The 21273-nt window shown below is 51.5% G+C and overlaps 1 protein-coding gene across 1 annotated transcript in view; it reads right to left on the reverse strand.

Moving 5' to 3' along the window:
• Positions 1 to 4910: 4910 nt before the first annotated feature.
• Positions 4911 to 21273, reverse strand: part of LOC114665777 (CUB and sushi domain-containing protein 1-like) — a 299098-nt gene continuing 282735 nt past the window's right edge. Inside the window, exons 62-70 of the mRNA XM_051919387.1 lie at positions 20828 to 20901; positions 18198 to 18309; positions 16949 to 17128; positions 15380 to 15445; positions 12758 to 12919; positions 10738 to 10850; positions 8506 to 8593; positions 6926 to 7058; positions 4911 to 5879 (exon numbers count right to left, since the gene is read on the reverse strand). Coding sequence (XP_051775347.1) covers positions 5720 to 5879; positions 6926 to 7058; positions 8506 to 8593; positions 10738 to 10850; positions 12758 to 12919; positions 15380 to 15445; positions 16949 to 17128; positions 18198 to 18309; positions 20828 to 20901 — 1088 coding nt within the window. The 3' untranslated portion in view covers positions 4911 to 5719. The remainder of the gene's footprint in view (positions 5880 to 6925; positions 7059 to 8505; positions 8594 to 10737; positions 10851 to 12757; positions 12920 to 15379; positions 15446 to 16948; positions 17129 to 18197; positions 18310 to 20827; positions 20902 to 21273) is intronic.

Here is a 21273-nt window from a genome sequence, read left to right on the forward strand (position 1 = left end):
ATCATATGGCTTTGGTTTTGGGGAGCCGATCCTCAGCTCAGCACTCAATCGAGGGTTTTGGGACTTTGCACGGGACGCGTTAAGGACTCCAAGTCGGCGAGTGTGTCTGTTTGAGGGCTCTCAGGGTTGTTCTTCGTGTGTTTCTGTGCCTTTCACTGTTTCGGAGTTACATTCTTTATACTGGGGGCACAAATCGATGATCTCAGGGCTGCCAAGCTCGATGATCAGCTGTGGGGTTTTCCTTTGATCCTTTTGTCATACATGTCAGTTTAAGGGAGGGTCTCATGGCTATTAGGGGGACGACTGAGGGTGAGGCCCAGCCGCTAACCCAGTTTCCATTCCCTTTAGAATGCAGAAGAACGTTCCGGAAGATGAACAACACCATTTCCTGTTTGGTGCTGCAAGCCCCGCCCCGTCATCTGTCTTTCCAGAAGTCTCTGCTCAGTTTGGCACCTGCTTCTGATGGGGCTGGCACAGAGGACCTGCACATCTTCTTGTTAATTTTCAAGTGGGCGTTAGATGGGGTGCCCCGGACCCCCAGCCTGTTTTCTTATTCTTTGTGTTTCTTCTGCACCTTTGGCAGTTGGGATTTGTACCAGTCATGTGAGAGCCATGGGTGGACACATGTCAGTGCAGGTGGGCCGTGCTTGGGTTCAGTGGCGCCCTCAAGTGGGGCTCGCACCGTGGTGGTTTGGCTTGGCACACAGTCATCCAGCCCAACAGGCAGCCATTCCAAGATGTCAGTCACTGCATCTTTGGTGAAGCCCCTCAATTCTCTTCATTTTCCTGCTCCTGCTCTTGAGAAGCACTCCAGAAGGCTCACACGTTTACCTGCAGGGGGCACCCAAGGCCCGATCAACCGGGCGGCCCACTGACCAATGGCGTCTCCTCCAACTCTCACAAAAAATCTGGAATGCAGTCTGAGCAAATCGTTATGGCAGAGCGAGTGGCACAAGGTGTCAGACACGCAAGTCTGATGAGGGCTTTAAAGGCACAGGATGTGGTGAGAGGGAACAGCCAGACCTTCACTCTCCTCTCTAGAAAGGATGAGAAGGTGCTGGAAGGGGACTGGTGACATCATGCCTTCTCTGCCTCCAGCCCCACCCCTTGTGGCGCAACGGGATCAAAGACCAGCTGAGACAGGAGGTGGGCTTATAGACCCCCTCAGCAGAGGTTTCTGGGCTGATGCCCTCCTCATCCTGCTGCAGGCGGGGCTTACAATGCCACACCCCTGGGTGCAACACGCAGTTGGGAACAAACCAACGTTATGCCAGCAGCATGTGGTACAATGCAGAAGGCACATAACTGAAAGGATCGTTATTCACATGGAATATTAATTTAAGCAAAATATGAATTTAGAAATATATAAAAAAAATGACAGAAACATAATAATAAAAATTAAAAACGATATTTATAAAGCCAGGAAAGAAAAGGCACTTAAGCCCTGGTAACACCCTAATGAAGGACTTTCAGAGGCTCCCCTCACCCTGCTTGGAAAATTCCAGCTTTAGGTGCTGGTGGCCTGTGTAGGCCTCAAAGCCTGCTGCTCGATTTCTGGCCGACTCCTAACGCTCAGAGCAGTGTGGGGCTGCAGGTCTGACTTTCAGTTCAAGGCCTACCACCCTCTGTGAACTTTGTGAGGTTGACTTTCTCCGTCCACACCTTTCAGATTTCTCTTCACAGCTGTAGATCCTCATTATCTGAGGCTGCAGAGGTTGATCTCCTTGTGCTGTTCCTCGCTGATCTCTGGACTTGCTCCTCAGTCTTTACTCGTTCGTCAATCCACAAACTCCTGAATTGTTCATCTTTGGTTGCTGTCCGTGGTCCTGAATTTTTGCTTGCTGATCACTGTATAATCACACTGCTACTACTACTAATAATAATTCTTTACATTTTTATGCACTTTTCTCACTTCTCGAGTGCTTCAGTGAGTATGGGGGAGGGGGGGCACTTCAGCCAGCACTCATGTGCAGCACCCACCTGAATGAGCTGTCAGGTGGTGAAGTTGTGAGACTGGGGGGGCCATTAGGGGGTCAGAATGGTTAAGGCTGTGATGGGTAAGTTTGCCAGGACATCGGGATACACCCTGCTCTTTATGCCCAGGGAACTTATATGACCACAGAGAGTCAGGATCTCGGTTGTACATCTCATCTGAAAGACGGTGCCATGTTTTACAGCACAGTGTGCCCACAGTGGGCATTGGGATCCACAACTCAGACCAGGGGGTAAGCGCCCCCTGCTGGCCTCACCAACACCTCTTTCAGCAGCAGCCCAAGCTTTTCCTAGGTGGTCTCCCATCCAAGTACAGGCCGGACCCTGAACAAGCTGAGCTTCAGACGGGTGAGCTCTTCTCAAGTGCATGTGGGACGGTCATGAGGGGCTGCTGCCTTCTTAATTGCTGTCTATGGTGCTGCGCTTTACCTTCTTGGTTGTTATCTAAGGTGCCCAGTCCAAGGTCCTGAATTTCTTCTTGCTCTTCACCTTATGCCGTCCTCCCTTCTTAACTGCCATTCACAGTCCTGTTTGTGTTCTTTTGTAGGTCGCTGTCCGTGGTCCTGAATCCTAACTCGCCTGTCGCTGTTCATGGTCCTGAAGGCCCCTTCTTGATTCTAACCTGCATTTGAGTCTCGGCCAGAGGAGCCCACTGGCGGTGGGTCACCAGCACAACCCGCCAGCACTGAACTACAACAATAAACCCAAGCAGACAGAAGTGAAAATGCGTTTGTTTGTTTGTTTGTTTTTTAAATGTCCCCTTCAGTTGTGACATTGAACAAATTATATTATAATTTATAATCCAATGTTCTTATGTCAAAAGAATACATTTGTAACGGCCACGTCTCACATACTCACATGTGCAACTGGATTGGAATTGAAAAGTATTTACATGAAAGGAAAGAATGTACATTTTTATAGTAAAAACATGTATTTATTTCTCTTTAACAATTTTATACCTACATTAATCCAAAAGTACAGCATATGTAATAATTTTACAAATTCTTCATAAAAAATATAACTCTGTACAAAAAGTTCGTTTGCACCTACTTCAAGTCAGCAGCATGTGGTAAAATGCAAAAACATGGAATGATGGAATGCCGTTTTTACAGCTTTTCGTAACAAAATCTCGTACACAAGGAGGGGATAACGTTATTGCAGCTGGCCTGGAGGAAGGCAGGATGTGGAAATCAAGCAGCCATCTGAACCTCACAGAAGCAAAACGAAAAACACGGAGGGAGAAAAAGAAAACAAACAAAAGCCAAGGGGACGTTTCCAGCATTTTGTCGCCAACGGGGAGCTCAGGCACGGGCGGCCTGAAGTCCGACGAGACACCGGGCAGCACGCTGAACGCAGCGGCCGACTTGCATAATTTATTCATTTTTTGTTTGTTTAATGGAGAAGGAAGAAGAAACAAATCTAAAAAACAAAATACAACGGTCTCCGATTTTGGCCGTACTTGAGGGGCAACACACGTCGTCTCACTCAGCAAAGCCGAATTTGGAAAAAGTCAAAGAAATGTGAAGTCACGCTGTGCCCCTCGGGTGGGCCGGCTTTGTGGGTCTAGCAGAGAAAGGGTTAAACCGTCAGGGGCGGCCAGACCAAAATGCACGACTGGCCTTCTCCTAAGTCGGCGGTGGTCCGCATTCTAAACAGCTGGGGGAAAAAAAAAATGTAAGTGGACCCTGCCCAAAATCTGTCACCTTTACCCCTTAGGGCCTGCTTGATGTGCAGTGGGCCATGCAGGCCATCTTGGGGTCTCGACACGCCGGTGCCATTCATAGCCAGACACCAAAATCCACTCGGCTCAAGTCTGGTTGTTGTGGGCAGGACAGGACAATCCGTAAGGGGAGCGGCGGTCAATAAACGGAGGGCATTTGGGGAATGAGCTCTTCACTCCGCGCCATCAGTCGACTCCACCGGCCCCTCTGCCAGCTCAGAACGGGGGGCGACGTATAACCTGGTGTGCTGTGTCCAGGTCTCATCACCTCTGCTCCACTGCGCTCCATCTTTGTGCACCAGTCAGCGATGAGCGGGACACGAGTCGACTCTGCAGTACGCCGTGTCCCGTCATCGAGGAGCAGCAGAGCGGCGTGTGGGGGACTCGACGAGAAGTGGAGCAGAGCAGAGCTGACTGGGGGCTTGGCTTTCACCACAAGTGGAGCAGATGATGGTCAAGTTATCGAGGGTCCCGTACCGTAGAGTCCATCAATGACGGGGGCACAACAAACTCGTCAGTGCTCAGACACAGTGTGACTCTGCTCAGCTGCCTCTTGGAATGGGACACCACGAAACTCCACGTCAGGAGTGAACGGGACACGAGTGGGCTCTGCAGTACGCCGCTCCACTTCTTAAGGCAGGGGTCTGAAAACAGGACTCGAGTCCTGAGTCGACTCTTCTGTACTCCTCCATCATCTTCATCAATGACTGGCTGAGAGGGGACACGAGTCGATTTGACTGCCCCTCTGCTAACAACGGGACGCTCGTCGACTTGGTTTCTTATCAAAAGCTAAAAGTGGGCCACAAGTCAAGACCACCGCCCTCTCATCCACGTCTGCTACTACAAACAGGACACAAGGTGACAGTTGTGCTTCTCCTCGACGGACGGACGAAGACAGGACAGCAAGTGACTCCACCATCAATGGGGACACGAAGCGATCATCGATGACTGGCTCGACCGCTTTGTAACCGACGGTAAGGGGGGGTCCCATGTCGGCTCCATCCCGCTTCTCACCAGTGGGGGGGCTTTTTGGTATTCAGGCAGACACACCTTGACGTCACAGCCTCGGGGAGCACAACAAAGACAAACCCAGGGAGTGGCGTCACACGGCGAACGCACTCGGCACGCGAAGAGACGAGAGTGACGGTGACATCGGTCAGCGCCCCCCACCCCCGCCGCCACAGACAGACACCCACCCGTCACAAACACATTTCTTCACAGCTTTTTTTTTTTTGTTTGTTCTTCAATAAGTGCAAAATTTATGAAAATAAAGAATATACTACATATCTGCTTTTTGGGTTAAAGGTAAAAAAATAAAGTTTATGGGACAAAAGAAAACCGATGGCAACGACGTGATAGCAGTTAAGTGGAAACCGTGAAACGATTGTGACGTTACGACAGGCGCGTGGCGCGGCCTCGGATGTAAACTTCGACTGCCCGATGGAGACGTGAAGACAGTGCGGTGACCTCGGCGCGTATTTACAAGGATCGAAACCCTGGCGCTTGGATGCTTTGTTTGTGTTTCATTGTCGGACTCGTTCGTGACATACTAGTGCAAGAATTGTGCATTCAAGTTTGGAACACAACTGCTGATAAGACGCCCCCCGGTGGCACAGCGCCTGGCAGTGGACGTCGAGAGAGCCGCTCCTTCGTCTCTCGCTCCGCGTCTCTCGTTCCGCCTCTGCCGCCAACAGTGAGGAGGCTTTTAGCAACTCGTCAAAAACCTGACTGGCATCGAAATCTCCGACGTGGCCCGAATGACAAAACGTCCATCCGGAGGTGCATCTCGCTCGCCGATGAAAGTCCGCCTTGGTTTTCCTCGTCGCCTCGAGGACTCGGCTTCCTTTTGCTGTTGTGTCTTTGTTTCTTTTTCGATTTTCCTGACAGGATTGTTATAAAGAGTACAGTAGCAAAGCATAGTCACCCAGGAGGTTGGCACATGGCACCAAGACGTTACTGCGTACCCAAGAGGTATGGCTATAGATCAGTCGAGACTGACAGTAAAGGCTATACGACGGTGCACACCGTGTTCAGGGTCGTGTCGAAGCGCACCGCCTTGGCTTCCGTCGGCTTCATGTTCGTGTCGTACATCGGGTTCTCGAAGGACGCCTGCCCGTTGGTGTTCTCGTGCCCGGCGTAGCCGTTGTACTGCACTTTGGGTCTTGTCCTGAAAGGCAAACACACGGGTGAGACGTGGCACATGGGCACAGCGGGCTACGACACACCACACGTGACTGCAGGGCGTGGGCACAGCGGCGGGAGGGGCACAGGCTCCTGGAGGGACTGGAGACACCACCTCTGAAGGGGGCAATCAGGATAGAAGGGGTCCATGAACTGACGCGGGGCTGACCTGTCTGTTCATATAGCGCCTTTCATGCCTGGCTACACAATGCCATTGCACCTTCTAATCATCATATAGCGCCTTTCACATCTGGTTACTTGCCTTTCTAGAGTGTTGCTCTACCTATAGAGTGCCTTTCACATTTATCTGACTGTCAATCGATGCACTGCCAGTCCAGTCTGTGTATTATATACAGTCGGTCATGTCTCTCTATATAGCGCCTTTCACACATCTATCTATCTATCTATCTATCTATCTATCTATCTATCTATCTATCTATCTATCTATCTATCTATCTATCTATTATATAGTGCCTTTCACACATCTATCTATCTATCTATCTATCTATCTATCTATCTATCTATCTATCTATCTATCAATCTATCTATCTATCTATCTATTATATAGTGCCTTTCACACATCTATCTATCTATCTATCATATAGTGCCTTTCACACATCTATCTATCTATCTATCTATCTATCTATCTATCTATCTATCTATCTATCTATCTATCTATCTATTATATAGCGCCTTTCACATCCACACACAGCACTTTTTCACATCTACCTCCACGTCTCTGTGATGCCCTCCACGTGACATCACCTCACTTTATTCTGCGCTGTCTTTCCTAATTCCTATGAATTATATGGCGCCTCCTCAGCAGTCTCTCTCTATAGAGCACCCTTCACATCTACTGTGTGCCCGTATTCTATGGTGCCTTTCACGTCTATTCTATTGTGCCTCTCCTATCTGCCCACCTGTCTCTTATATAGTGCACCTTCCTCTTTGTCCCTGCCAGTCTCCCCGCCCCTGACTTGGACCCTGAAGTGCCCACCCGCCTGGCACCAGTGACGAGGACGAGCCCCTTACCTGTGTTTGTAGAGGTAAAAGGCAAAACCTGACAGAATGAGAGCAAAGAAGGGCACCAGGATGGCGGCTGCCACGGAGCTGCTGTTGGTGCCATAGTACGGGTTGGACGAGTCTGTGTCCGACGTCACGAGACCTGAAACACAAAATGGCACTGGTTAGGTGGTCACTGCAGGGGCTGCTCTCCGCCCACCAGTCTACATCCGCTCCTCGTCTTCTCGAGTGCCCCCTCGCCACCTCTTCACTTGTTTCACCTCCTGCTTGGTGTCAGGTGTCACTTTGGCTCCACTCAGTGCATTAACTGAGCCCCCCAATACTGCCAGCTTTCTGATGTTGGCACTAATGGGCTCGTCTTCATATTTGCGGAGCTGCCAGGTGACTTGATGAGCGGGGCGAGGAGCTCCAATGTGCCCCAGTTAGAACTTCAAAAGCATCTGACAAAGGCAACAAAGAAGGAGCTGCGGTGGCATTGAGCTGCATGAGCCCCGAGGGGCCGCTCTTTACTCCACCAGCAGGCCCACCGGCCACCAAAGCTCCTGTGCCAGCTGTCACGGCCCGCCGCTGCGGATCGTTTTCCTTAATTACTTTGAGGATCGCCATGAAGGTCGACTCTTGGCTCATTGCACTTCAGTATTTGACGTTGTGCTCACTGGTCCATTCTCACTTTTTATGTGCCCACCGCGCCTTTAGCAACATCGGGCATCGCCTTCCACAAATCACAGAGACCGCGCCAGGTGGCATGGCTGGGTCTTCAGCATTGACGTCAAGACGAGCCTCCAGTGGGCCACTTTGTGCTTCAGCCACAGCGGGTCAGGCACTTACTGGTTACAGCTCCCACTTTGGTGACTTTGACACCCCTCATGCTTTGGACTCCCCGTTCAGACCCTCTGCCCACTTCTTTGGCCTGCCTTGGCAGTTCCTCTTGGATGCACTGACTACCCGCTCACAACATGTCTGTTACTGCCCTTACTTGGGCAGCCATTTTTGGCCATGTGACACTGGTGTCATGACAAGTGAGGCCATCACTACAATGGAACTCCTAATGGTGGCACCCGATCGTCATCTGCCCAGCTTTACCTTCAGCTCCCATTTCTGTGCTTTTGTTCCACCATTTTGGTGAGGTCACTTTCATCACCATGTCCATTGAGTGTGTCACATGATGGGACGTGACCTGTAATGTCATCGAGGTACAAGTATCTCAGGTGGCAGCTTTGAAGACATTGACCCCCAGCTCACATCATTTTTGGGCCTTTCCAAAGCCATGTTGGTGAGGTCACTTTCATGACGGTTTGCCTCTAGTGTGTCACTCGCTCATTTGCTTTTGGCCACGTGGTGTACAGTGGGCCTCATGACACCTGACGTCATCACTGTCAACCTATAAAAGATGGTGGCACGGCCTGCTCGGTATTCTAGTTTGGGGACAATGACAATGACCTCACCAAAATGGTGTCAACAAACAGCAAAGCATGGCGGTAAACACGAGGAACGTTTGAGGACACAAATGTCCGACTCCTGACAGCCCCCCGCACAGTCCAGACTCCCCGGTCGGCCCCCCAAGACGCAGCTCCTTGTATTCTCCTTACCTTGTCGTATGAGTCGGAATTTTCCAAAGTCCTTGCCGTGAACGACTCCTTGGTAGACAAACCCGCCGTTTTCAGAATCAGCAGAGACCTTCAATATGAAAAAGAGGAAAACAAACTTGAGAGACGGGCAGCAAAAAGGAGAAGGAGGAGGAGGAGGAGGAGGAGGAGGACATCAGAGGTGGCTTTCTGGATTTTGAATGGGAAAATAACTTGGAATATTTGATCAGACGCTTGGTGATGGGCCCATCATGGCAGCCGCTTCTACGAGGCAGCATCCCGGCCTGCAGAGGGCGCCACTTACGGCACGACCCCAAAGGGGCGGAGCCAGACACCTCCTGAGAGATGCCTCCCACCTTTGTCACCTTGTCACGGTGACAACACTTGGCGTAGTCGGCAGGATCCAAACGATTTTCTACAAAGGGGGTTTGTGAAATTGAATTTGAGCCTTTTGTTAATTCAGATAACGTGTGACTCTGAAGTGAATAAACTGAGTGAGCGAAGACAGAAACGAAAGCACCGAGCGGCGCCACGCTGAGTGGGGAGAGTTAAAGAGGAGTTTAGGAAAGCAAATGCAGGCACAGGCGCCCACTCTGCCCTCAGCTCCTTCTCTCTGGTGGGACGTGCACACCTTAAAGAGCTCTGGCACCAGACGTCTGGCGTGTTCATTTGCCCCCCAATGTCCTCTCCCTGTCCCTGCTTTACTCTTCGCCTCAGGACTTCACATTGCAGAGCCCCTTCCTATCCCACTGACTGTCAGATGTGGAGCCCCTTCTACGATGCCCCTTTTGTGCCCCCTCAGACTCTGTCTTACAGATTTTCCCTTCTGTCCTCTTTTCAGGGGTTCGTGGTGTTGCTCCATCCCCTGGACTGTCATGGGAGGTAACTGAGCAACTACAGCTAACACCAGGGGTTTGAGGCAGGTGTGTCTGTATGTGGGGTGGGGTGGGGTGGTGAGCTATGCCCACTCAAAAGAACGTGTCATCTTATTTTGACGTTTAGTTGCCCTCCCTACATCTCCAAATGCCCACCACCCCAGTAGTGCCCCCGGTTACAGCCTCCTCTACAAGTTTTCCTTTTGGCCCACTGATGTTCAGGGCTTCAAATGCCACCCACTCGCTGCCCGTTCTGCCCCCTGTACTCCGCCCTGAGTCCTACACTGCTTGCATCGCCCACTTGAGAGCCAGGGCTCCATCTCTGTGCCCGCTCTGTGTCTTATTGGCTGACTGGGATGGAGTGGTTTGGAGGTCTTATGGACGCCACGAGGGTGGGTGCAGCTGATCTCATTGGTTTGCTGTTGTTTCTCTCTCATCCAATCAGCTTTAAACACATCCTATGACATCACTTCATAGTCAAAAGCAGACATTTTGTGATTCAGCGTCAGGGGATGGGGGAGCTGGGCTCCTCATTTGTGATGTCAGAGGCGGAGTTTAAAGCTGATTGGCTGAAAGAGAACAAACCTCCGAAATCTGATAAGTGGCAGGAGACCACCCGGTGTGTTTGTCACTCATGTGTTGAGCTCGTAGCTGGTGGTCCAGGCTTCATCTTCAGCTCCAGGTCTCGGTGGTTTGCTCCCACAACTCCCAGTGCTTCCCTAAGCCTGACCCTGTGTGAGCGCCACCTTGGAGGATTTTGAAGACCTCTGTCAGTCTGTCCCAGCAGGACATGTCCTTCACTCCCATGATGCATAGCTTTTGTGACGAGGTGACCACAAGTGTGGTCTCACTACTGCCCCCTCCAGTCCTTACCCAACATAAACCCCTCAGTCCTCTGCGGTGGTCTCTTGACGCGGCTCAGTCTTTGTAGTTCTCCACCGTCCAGGCGTCTGTCCAGTTCTCAGGCTCCTCCACGTCCTTTTGAATTCTCTTTGCTGGAGTCTGCCACTCCACCCACCAAAAGCCCAACCCCCGCCCCCCCCCCCCCCCCCCCCCGCCCCCCCCCCCCCCCCGCCCCCCCCCCTCTGTGTCATTCCTATCAAATCAGAGAAAGTAACGGGCCCACCAAGGGTCTCCTCTCCTGCTTGCTGACCAACGTGAGGTCTGCTTTGGTTGGTCACTTCGGTCCTGTCATTGACTGCCAGGGTGAGGATTTGTTACACACGAGCCAAGTTCAAGGCTGGCATCATGTGACAAAGACACAAAAGGGGGGCACCCCAGGAGCCGAAGCAGGCAGGTTGGTACAATTCAGACCTGAAACGACACACAGCTAACATGGCATGAAAAGCGAAATACTCACATAACCATCCAGCGCCCAGCTGTCACTTTTGAACTTGCTGACAAACAACTCGACGGGCCCTCGGATCTGGTGGACTTTCAGGAGCAGGTGACTCTCCTCCTTCTTATAGGTGCCTGTGCAACGAGAAACACGGGGGACATTACATACCACCGTGCGGGAGGCGCCATCTGATGCCACATCACGAACAGACGTCAGCAGGCTGGCATCTCCACCCGTAGACGCGACCACCATGTGGATGGATGGACCACTGAACATCTGAGGGGAGCCCTTTGAAGATGCTAGGCACCTAAGGGAGCCCTGCTGTCCGCCGTGTCACTTGGTCACCAACTCCACGTGTCTATGAGGCACCAGGCTGCCCTTCAAGTCTCCTTCCGCGTCCTGGCATTACTGCTGAAGAACTTAACGTCAGATGACAGCTCGGAATCTTTTCGTTTCTTTAAAACCTTCACTCAGGTCACGTCAGCTCCGCGGGTCTCGTGTCCCTGCTTGCTCCCTGGGGTCTCGTCTCGTCTTGATGTTCTCAAGCCCTGCTGTGTCTTTATTTGGACCAAACACTCCTGACGCGCCCTCACCGGTCACTTATGTGGCATCGGTGGGGTCTGACCGAGCACTGGGCACACGTGGCACACCAGTACAGAAGAAGTCCTACTGGGATGGCACCAGCGTTTCGCTCATTTCAGTACCAGAATTTAATGGTCGATATGAAGCAGCTATTGAACAGTGCGATTGCGGCCCCCCCATGACCCCCCAGTGTATTCCATCACACTCAACCCCCCCCATTGAATGTATACATAAATATAAACATGCTGGAGGCTCTAAGGGCGGACCCCCGGCCACTCCTTGGATTGATCAGTGGAGTGTGGCAAGGCGGGGGGGTCCTGATTGTGTGCTGCAGCAGAGGGTCGGATGTTAGATGGGGTCCAAGGTCCAAAAGTCACCACTGCCACCAAAGTCATAATTTTAGTACCGAGGTGACACAACTGTGTGGGCACCTTCAGGTGCAAAAATACAAAGGTGTCCAAAAAAGGGCAAAGGCAGGTGGAGCCAAAGGATTTGGGGGCAACTGGCTACTCAGGGGCAACCTGCAGCTTGGCTGCTGGACCGGCGGGTGTCTTTACACAACTTCTTGTTTTAGGAGTTTGGGGTCAGCCACTCTACAGTGCCCCCTGGAGCAAGGGCCCACCAGAGTAGGGTCCCCTTTGACAGTAGTGGGGTTTTGAACCTTCTGGATACCAACGCAGACCCCCAGCCTCAGGGCCGCCACTCCCCCCATAAGCTCTTAGTTGGTTTTATGGACTTTCTGTGACTTTTCTCCAGCAGATTTTCAGTGAGTCCCCTTTTTGTCCTGGTGAAGACCCCAGGCTGTGATTTGTGTCCCCCCCGGTGGTCTTTATGAACAGTCCACACTTGTGCTTTATTTGAGAAGGCATTTTAGGATTTGGCACAGGCATTTAAAATTCCTCCCCACCCGTGGTGGGTTAGGGGGCCCCTGGAGGAGTGTTTTTGGTGAGATGCCAGGCCATGCCAGGGGGTCCTACTTGTTTGGCACACCTCCTGATTGTCTTTGCTTCCTCATATAATTCATTCATTTCCATTCCTGGCTTTGCCACTCTGCTGGAAGGCAGTGCCAACAAGGGAAGTCTAGCCTGGCAAGGTTCACAACATGAGACGCAGAGACCCAAATCAGTGGGTGTCATGTGCTTTGAGCGGACGGGTGGTCACCGTTGGACTGAAGTGGGGTCTTCTGAAGAGAAACCCAAACCACCGCTGAACCTTCAATGCCATCTTCAACCCGGAAACACAAGAATTCACAAACATAGGAGAAGAGTTGAGGGGTCCATGATAAACAGGAACAACAACAACTGCTTTGGGCCCCCTGAGAGGAAGCTGGAGGTGGCACCGTGAGAGCAAGCAGACTCCATTCAGATGGCACCCCGGCTGGGAGGGCTGCCACACGCCACTGGGATTTTCATGCCCGCGCCACCCGCTCACACACACAGAGTAAGGAGAGGCATCTTACCCGACAGTCGCAGCTGCACCCCGCTGTGCTCCAGCAGTGAGGCGTTGACTTGACTCGTCGAGACGTTCAGCCAGGTGACCGTGATGGTGGCCGGCTGCTTTTTGCTGAGGTACTCGTAGGTTCCTTTCCAGGCAGAATTCATCGAAAAGACATCTGCAGGGACTGGAGAAACAGCGCCAATCAGTGGCGGGTGAGAGCGCTGCAGGCCGATATTCTGAGCTTTCAACGATCGCGAGCGCCAAGCCCAGTGAGGTGAAGTCACCATCACCAGCCGTGAAATGCTCTGTGATGCCAGCCGTGCCAGTCGTTCAGAGCTCACATACTGAGAAACACTAAAGAGAGAGAGAAGTTCAGACTCCTACATTCATCGGGGGGGGGGGGGGGGACCCAAATATTCAACGAGTCGGCCACCAGCCCCCGAGTAGGGGGTCCACTGGGACTATGGTGCCAGGTGAATCAGTCCGCCAAGTGGCATCACGCAGAGCCCATCGAAGGTTTGTCTCTGCTGTTTGTTCTTCAGTCGAGCGCACGACTTGGGCGACCATCGTGTCCAACGTGGAGTCAAATGGAACATCAAGACTCAACTTGAACACGAAGAGTCCGCGACATCACACTCAGGGGTCCTGAGAAGTGCGAGACCCCCAAGCACAGCCCACCTGCACACAAGGAGCTGTCACCCAAAAACCATGTGGCTGTTACCTCACCCCCCCAACGTACTCGCCATGTGACTTCTTTAAAATGCTGCTGTGGGAGAAATCAAGGAAAACACAGGGAGGCTGGAGAGTCGGCAACGGGAACACGTGGGGGGGGGGCAAGAGAGTCAGGAACACGTCGGGGGGGCTGGAGACTCGGGAACATGTCGGGGGGACTGCAGACTCAGGAACACGTCGGGGGGGCTGGAGACTCGGCAAACAAAAGATGAGCGCAGGAATGGCGGCGCGCTGGGCCAGGGCTGGGGCGTCTCAAGGAGGGCATTTGCTCCAATCCCGCCTGGTAGTTCAGTCACCAGATGTGTGCTGTGGTTGCCCTCGTAGTTCGATGCCCGCATTGCCAACTTGACAGATGTTAACCCGAGCCCTAAAGACGCCTCTGAGGGGGTCATGAAAGCGAGTGAATCCTCAGCCTCATCTGCAGGAGTCATATAACAGTGGGGGGGTGTGGGGGGCTTCCATGTATGGACGGGGGGACGTGGGGGGGGGTTTGCTGTTGTTTCTACAGCAGATAATGAACTGCGTCCTCCATGGAGAAGCACGAAATACGACGGACAGGACTGGGCAGCTGCCGTAGACGTGGGAGGAGGACTCAGGGAGGAAGGTCCTGCGAGGCTCAGGGCGGACCACCAGCAGTGGGCTCTGCATATGAGGGGGTGGGGGGGTGAAAAACGACTAAAAGGACACGTCGTCACACATCTTACAGCCAATCCGCCTGAGTCGCCGTCTCTTTACGCCACATGAGGGTCAAGCCACTCACTCGTCCACCGTTCCCGTTCCTCTTGTTGCCGTGTCCAGCGCCTCCTGTGACTTTTCCTGGATTTCTGTTCATCCCCGATTTTAATTTCAGGAACACAAAGTAGTCACAGGCAGAGGGGTCCGGCGAATTCAGGGGGTGCACAGCAACAGCACATCATTTTTGGTGAAAACCTCTTTGACTGACAAGGCGCCGCATGCAGGTGGGCCGTCACGGTACAAAATGCCACTCGGCGGTGGCTCCGCTTGGGCCGCATGTGTCAGCAGTCAGCAGCCTCTTCGTGATTGAGTCCATCATCATCATCATCATCGCTGGCACTCCATATGACCTGACCGGCTTGGAGAAAAGAAATCGTCGACGTCCCTCAGACACCCGTGTGTGTGAAATAAAAAGTCAAATACGGATCTCGATCAACTCGGGGCACTGCCACTGGGCAGACAGATTAACAGGACTGTTGGCATATGGTGCCCAGCAGCAGAGCCGAGAGCTTCACCCCACCCCTGGGTGTGAATGTTTGGGTCCTCCCCTCGAATAACAGAAGGGACATTCAAAGTGTAAAGTGACACACAAACCAGCCGGCGATGACATCACTGAGGCGTCACCAACAGAATAAGCTGGCATTCCGCATTCAAATGAGCAGCTTCAGTGCCAGGGGGGCCTACGAGAAGGACGAGCCCACCCCAGTCACACAACCTTCATTCTGGTGTATCATCCTTCTAGGGATTGCCAGCTGGATGAATGGGCACAAATCCACTGGGCTGGCACCATGCAGTCCTCCTTTATGCCCTGTTAGCTCACCTTCTCTCTGTTTAGAAATCACGTCTGAACCTACAAGGCGCTATATTTGATTGAATTGTTCCTTTCATTGATCTGCAATCAAAATTTGATCTAAAAATGGAACAAGTTGATTTCCAGCAGAAAAATCAAGAAGAAGGTGGCAGAGCTCGAGACAGTACCCGATGCCAGTTACCCGATGCCAACTCCAGCCTCACATGTCGACTTAAGGGCACGTGACGTCTTCCTGGCCTCATTTATGCCTCACAATTGTGTCACATCGTCGGTCACTTTACACGTCTTTTATGGGGTCCCTTAAAAGCGCTTTGATGACATAGCGGGCACATTTCTAAATAGAAACTTACGTAAGCAAGGACTTACCTCGGAATTTATTTTTCTGGATGTCCACATCATGGCTTTTGGATTTTCCGTTATTTTTTGGCCCCGCTGCAAACAATAAAAAAGAGAAATTGTTATACCGCAGGAGGACAGCAGGGGGAGCTACCAGACCACCACTGCAGGCCTGAATCCCATACTAGGAGTCTCCCACACCACTCGAGGGCGCCATGCAGAGGGTCTGCCCTTTCTTTATGTTAACTCTGTCTACAGATGAAGACGAGTTACAAGACTGAGGATGATGAGGCAGAGAGGGTTGTTGGGGGGGCTCACCTGTCTGAAGAACACCAAAGAATCCAAAAGGAAAGAAGCGTTTGAACCCAGGACAGGGCAGGACCCCCAACTGAAAGACTGAAGCAGAAGCACAGAGAGCGAGACCCTTGGAGGGCAATGTGCCAGCTTCAGCCTCAGCGATGGTGAGGGTCCCGGGCTTGAGCTCAGTTCCTGGGGGGATTTTGTTCATTTTGTGTTTCGTTATTCCTCTGCTAGTCTGGTGATGTTGATGGCTTTATTTTATTCTTTATTGGTGTATTTTGTATTTCTGTGCTGAGCCTAAGGGGGTGGGCCCACCTGACGTGATCGATGGAGGGCACCTGAAGCAATGGGCACCAAGTCCACAATTCTTCTAAATTAACTTTACATCACCAAACTGGAAGATGTGTCCCGTTGTGAGGTGTTTGGGAAAGGCGCTATATAAACACAATGGGCTCCCTCAGTCAGGGCCCACACTCACACGCACACACGCACACACACACACACACACACACGCACACACACACACACACACACACACACACACGCACGCACACATACACACACACACGCACACACACACACGCACACGCACACACACACGCGCACATACACACACACACATACACACACGCACGCACACACACACACGCACACATGCACACGCGCACACACACACACACACGCGCGCACGCACACACACACACGCACACACACACGCGCACACACGCCTATACACACACACACGCACATTCACACACATGCACACACCCACACACGCACACACATGAACGCACTCACACACATGCACACACACACACACATGTACACACGCACTCACACGCACACACACACACGCGCACATACACACACACACACACACGCGTGCACGCACACACACACACGCGCACACACGCCTGTACACACACACACGCGCACACACACACATGCACACACCCACACACGCACACACATGAACGCACTCACACACATGCACACACACACACACGTACACACGCACTCACACGCACACACACACGCACGCACACACATGTATGCACACACAAACACACACACACACGCACACACACCCCCACACACACACACACGCACACACACACACATGTTCACACTGCTCTCTACTTTTTCCTTCATCCCACAAACTGCAGTGCACTTTGCTGAGCCAGTATGACAGATGCCACCCAAGGGGTACAATGTTGGCATTTTCAGAGTGCCATCTGCATTTGTGATGAGCCTGTGAAAGCCACGAAAGCACCTGTGAAGCTTGGTGGTCCTGCTTACCTTGGCATATTGGAGGTTTTCCTGACCATTTGCCATCTGCCTTGCAAGTCCGATGCTCGGACCCCCCAGCCAGAAAATACCCAGGCTGGCAGGCGTAGATCAGAGTGTAGCCTAAAGTGGGCAAATCCAGAGCTTTGACGTCGACATGCGTGGGGGTCTCCGGCTGTCTGCAGGCGTGAGCTGTAAGAAAACCAAGACAATGAGGCATGGAGGGGAACATCAAGAGCGAATGGAACCAAGCGCTTCAGAACAGATCAGGTGGGCACACAATCCCACAGCACACATGGTCCTCTGTTGGCTCGAGTCACAAAAGAAAGACCTGGAAGGTGACATTGGCACACGGAAAAGTGACAAACGAGATGGCAGGAGGCCCCTCGAGCCGGGGTGACATCTCCCGAGGGTCCGATTTCGCATCACTTTTACTTTAAATGGTCGTGCGGTGTCACCGTGGGCAGAGCCTGTTGACTCAGGTGCTGAGGCCACACCCCCTGCGGACTGGCAGAATTTCACTTTCACGTTTCTTTTCACATTCTTTGAGCGGGCACACTTGGGTCTCGCCCTCATGAATCTCCTTTCATCTTCCTTTTACTCAAAGTTTATATTTAATGGCAAGAAAATGAAACTCGGTGGGCCTTACACACAGCAAGAAGCTAAAAGGGAGAGGAGCACCACAAAGACCCCTGGCACAGGGCTTCTTAGTGAAGCTTCTTTGAAAGAAGATCCAAATATCAGCAGGACACCAAAACGAGGAAACACAAAAGCAACCGGAGACTAAGAGTGACATCGGAAAAACAACAGCACTGAGGACCCCCGGGCCTTCTGTAGGGTGAAGGTGTTGGGGGGCTGCCCCCCCCCTGCTGCCCCCCCCCCGGCTCAACGTACACAACACGAGGAAAACCAGAAAGACGAGCGGCTTAGGACAACAGCAGGGAACGGATAATAAATGAGAGAAAACTAAGAAGAAGACAACAGAAAACAAACCAACAAAATCAATCAATCAATCAATCAATCAATTAGTTAATTCATAATAGAAAACACAAAGAGAAAAGCTAAGCTAAGCAGGGTGGCGCCCCCCTCAGTCAGACCACCACACTCCCTCTCTTCATATCGTGCCCTCATCTTTGCCCACCCAGGAAGGCCAGTGTGCCCACTCTTTGATGGCACCAGAGAGCGCGGACCACTAATCCTCACACATGGGAGCCCACCCATCGGCGGTGACCCTCCCACCCATACCGGGTGGCGCTCTTACAGACACATTCCGGCTGAACTCCGCTCCAGGTCAGGTTGTGGCGGCAGGTGCGCGTCGTCGATCCCAGGATGTGGTAGCTCTTCCTGCACTTAAAGAAAATGGAGCTTCCAATCTGCAAGAAAGAGAAAAGCGTAAAGATCAGAGACAAGGGACCACCACAGTGTCCCCCCACACAGTCACACTTCCTTACCAGCCTGGTCAACGTGGCCATGTGAGTGAGGGTCACCTATTCACCTTCACGGCAGGGACGAGGGCTGTGGCTGCTCTGGTCACCTTTGATGGGTTAGCACTGGGCTGGCACCCCAAGCCGTTCGTCTCGCATTGAAATGGCTGCTGTCCTAAAAGGCAACAGCCCACCATGGAAGGCCAGGGACCCTGTGCTTGTGCCAGCCAAGCGTGGGCCGTTAAACCCTGCAACAGGCTGTCATGGAGGACAAAGCTAACTGTCATGGCATACGTGCAGTCGGCCCCTCTGCAGTGAGCACCCACCGCCAAAACGAGGGGCCTGCTAGGTAAGAAATCATCGGCCACCATAAAACTTGGCGTGCAGTACAGTCAGCGTCCACCAGGGGGCAATGCGTTTAAAACGCGTCAGCTCACCCAACCCCACATGGCTGCCCACTTTCAGAGTCCGGAAGGGCAGAAAGTCGAGAGTCGGTGAGGGTGACGGAGGGTGAGGGGGGCACAGGATGCCCCTTTCAGGTATTCATTTATTTATTTTAGAAAGGAAAAGGGCCCTCATTTTTTCCAGACTTCTCCGGATTGTGCGTTCAGCAGTCTCAGCCCCTCCTGCGCTGCGGGCCACTCGTCCGCCGCACGGCCCTCCTACCCCGACCGATGAAAGGCGACACGCACGACCAGATCATCGTACGCATAATTGGCACTCAGATCAAAATGACGCTCCTCAGACACGCAGCAGCCAGCCATCTCATCAAATCAACGCGCCCTGACAGGAAACGACACCCCGGCGACTGCAGAAACGGCCAGCAATCCGAGCGAGAAGTCGGCGTGATTTACGTGGCCTGACAGATCACCTGCAGCTCCAGCACGGCAGCACGGCGACATGTCTGTTCGCATTAAGCGCCGCGTCGCGAGCCCCCTGCAGGGGGAGAAGGCCGGCGAAAGACTGCAAGACGACGGGAGCGCGCCGCTCGGGATTGGGAGGAAAGGGGGGGGGGTTTGGGGGGGGAGTCAGCGGACTGAGAGAGTGAGTGAGGGGGGGGGGGGGGTCTGGGGGGCGCCGGACGTATTGTGGTCAGCCTGAGGGCCCCATGGACATAAATCAAACGGTCACACGGCAGGTCGGAATACAGTCAGTGAAAAAGTAACAGCGGTGGATGGGCACGTGCCAGGCGTTATATGGAGGATTAATATAAAGGATAAGTGGACAACCGGAGTACCACTCGATAGATAGATAGATAGATAGATAGATATGTGAAAGGCGCTATATGATAGATAGATAGATATGTGAAAGGCGCTATATGATAGATAGATAGATAGATAGATAGATAGATAGATAGATAGATAGATAGATAGATAGATAGATAGTGTGAAAGGCACTATAGATAGATAGATAGATAGATAGATAGATAGATAGTGTGAAAGGCACTATAGATAGATAGTGTGAAAGGCACTATATAATAGATAGATAGATAGTGTGAAAGGCACTATATGATAGATAGATAGATAGATAGATAGATAGATAGATAGATAGATAGATAGATAGATAGATATGTGAAAGGCGCTATATGATAGATAGATAGATAGGTATGTGAAAGGCGCTATATGATAGATAGATAGATAGATAGATAGATAGATAGATAGATAGATAGATAGATAGATAGTGTGAAAGGCACTATATAATAGATAGATAGTGTGAAAGGCACTATATGATAGATAGATAGATAGATAGATAGATAGATAGATAGATAGATAGATAGATAGATAGATAGATATGTGAAAGGCGCTATATGATAGATAGATAGATAGATAGATAGATAGATAGATAGATAGATATGTGAAAGGCGCTATATGATAGATAGATAGACAGATAGATAGATAGATAGATAGATAGATAGATAGATAGATAGATAGATAGATAGATAGATAGATAGTGTGAAAGGCACTATATGATAGATAGATAGATAGTGTGAAAGGCACTATATGATAGATAGATAGATAGATAGATAGATAGATAGATGAAAGGCACTATATGATAGATAGATGTTAAAGGCACTATATTCTACATAGGTAGACAGTTGTGAAAGGCACTATATAACAGATAGCTGTACAAGGCAGTATATAATCCACATATATATGAAACATGCTATGTAATACACAGATGTACAAGGCACTATATATGAAATTACTCCATAACAGACAGTATGTGTAGATGGTATGACGGGTACAATGTGCCTGACGTACAGTGAGATTTATTAGACAGACAGACAGATGGATATTTTCATGTGAAAGGCACTACATAACAGAAAGTAGGGTGATCCCTAAGGTACTTTAGGATGGATGGATGTGAACGACAGATAAATGGATGGACATGAAAGGCCACCCAGAGACGAGGTCCCCCTCTCAGAGGACCCTGGCAGCACTCTACTTTCTCAGCTGAGACCCCTCACCTCATACCCTTGCGAGCGATTCTGTGATCCGTAGTGCGGAGTTCCAGGGTCGGTGCACATGTTGTAGGCAGGATCTAACAAGAGAAGATAACGAGAGGACATCATGAATTGGCACAGCAGTCACAGGACAGTACGCTACACGTCCAGCGGTCACAGCAGAAGGCAGGCTGGGGACATTTGAGTTTGTGCCCACACGCCTGCCCGAATCTCAGCTGCCTGTTGCCCCCATGTTTCTGAGTGCCTTTTCCAGTGGCACATTGCTGTCTGTCATCATTTATGCAGCCCCCATTTTCGAGTGTCCCACAACTGTACCCCCCCCCCCTCCTTCCCCACTAGCATATTCTAATATGGTCATTGATATCCATGTGACAGGCCAACTTCAATTTAAAGAATAAGAAGCAGTTGCACGGTGGCAGTGGTGGCAAACCAAAGAGATGCTCCTAGCA

The sequence above is a fragment of the Erpetoichthys calabaricus genome, chromosome 15, assembly GCF_900747795.2.
Source record: "Erpetoichthys calabaricus chromosome 15, fErpCal1.3, whole genome shotgun sequence".
Lineage (NCBI taxonomy): Eukaryota > Metazoa > Chordata > Cladistia > Polypteriformes > Polypteridae > Erpetoichthys > Erpetoichthys calabaricus.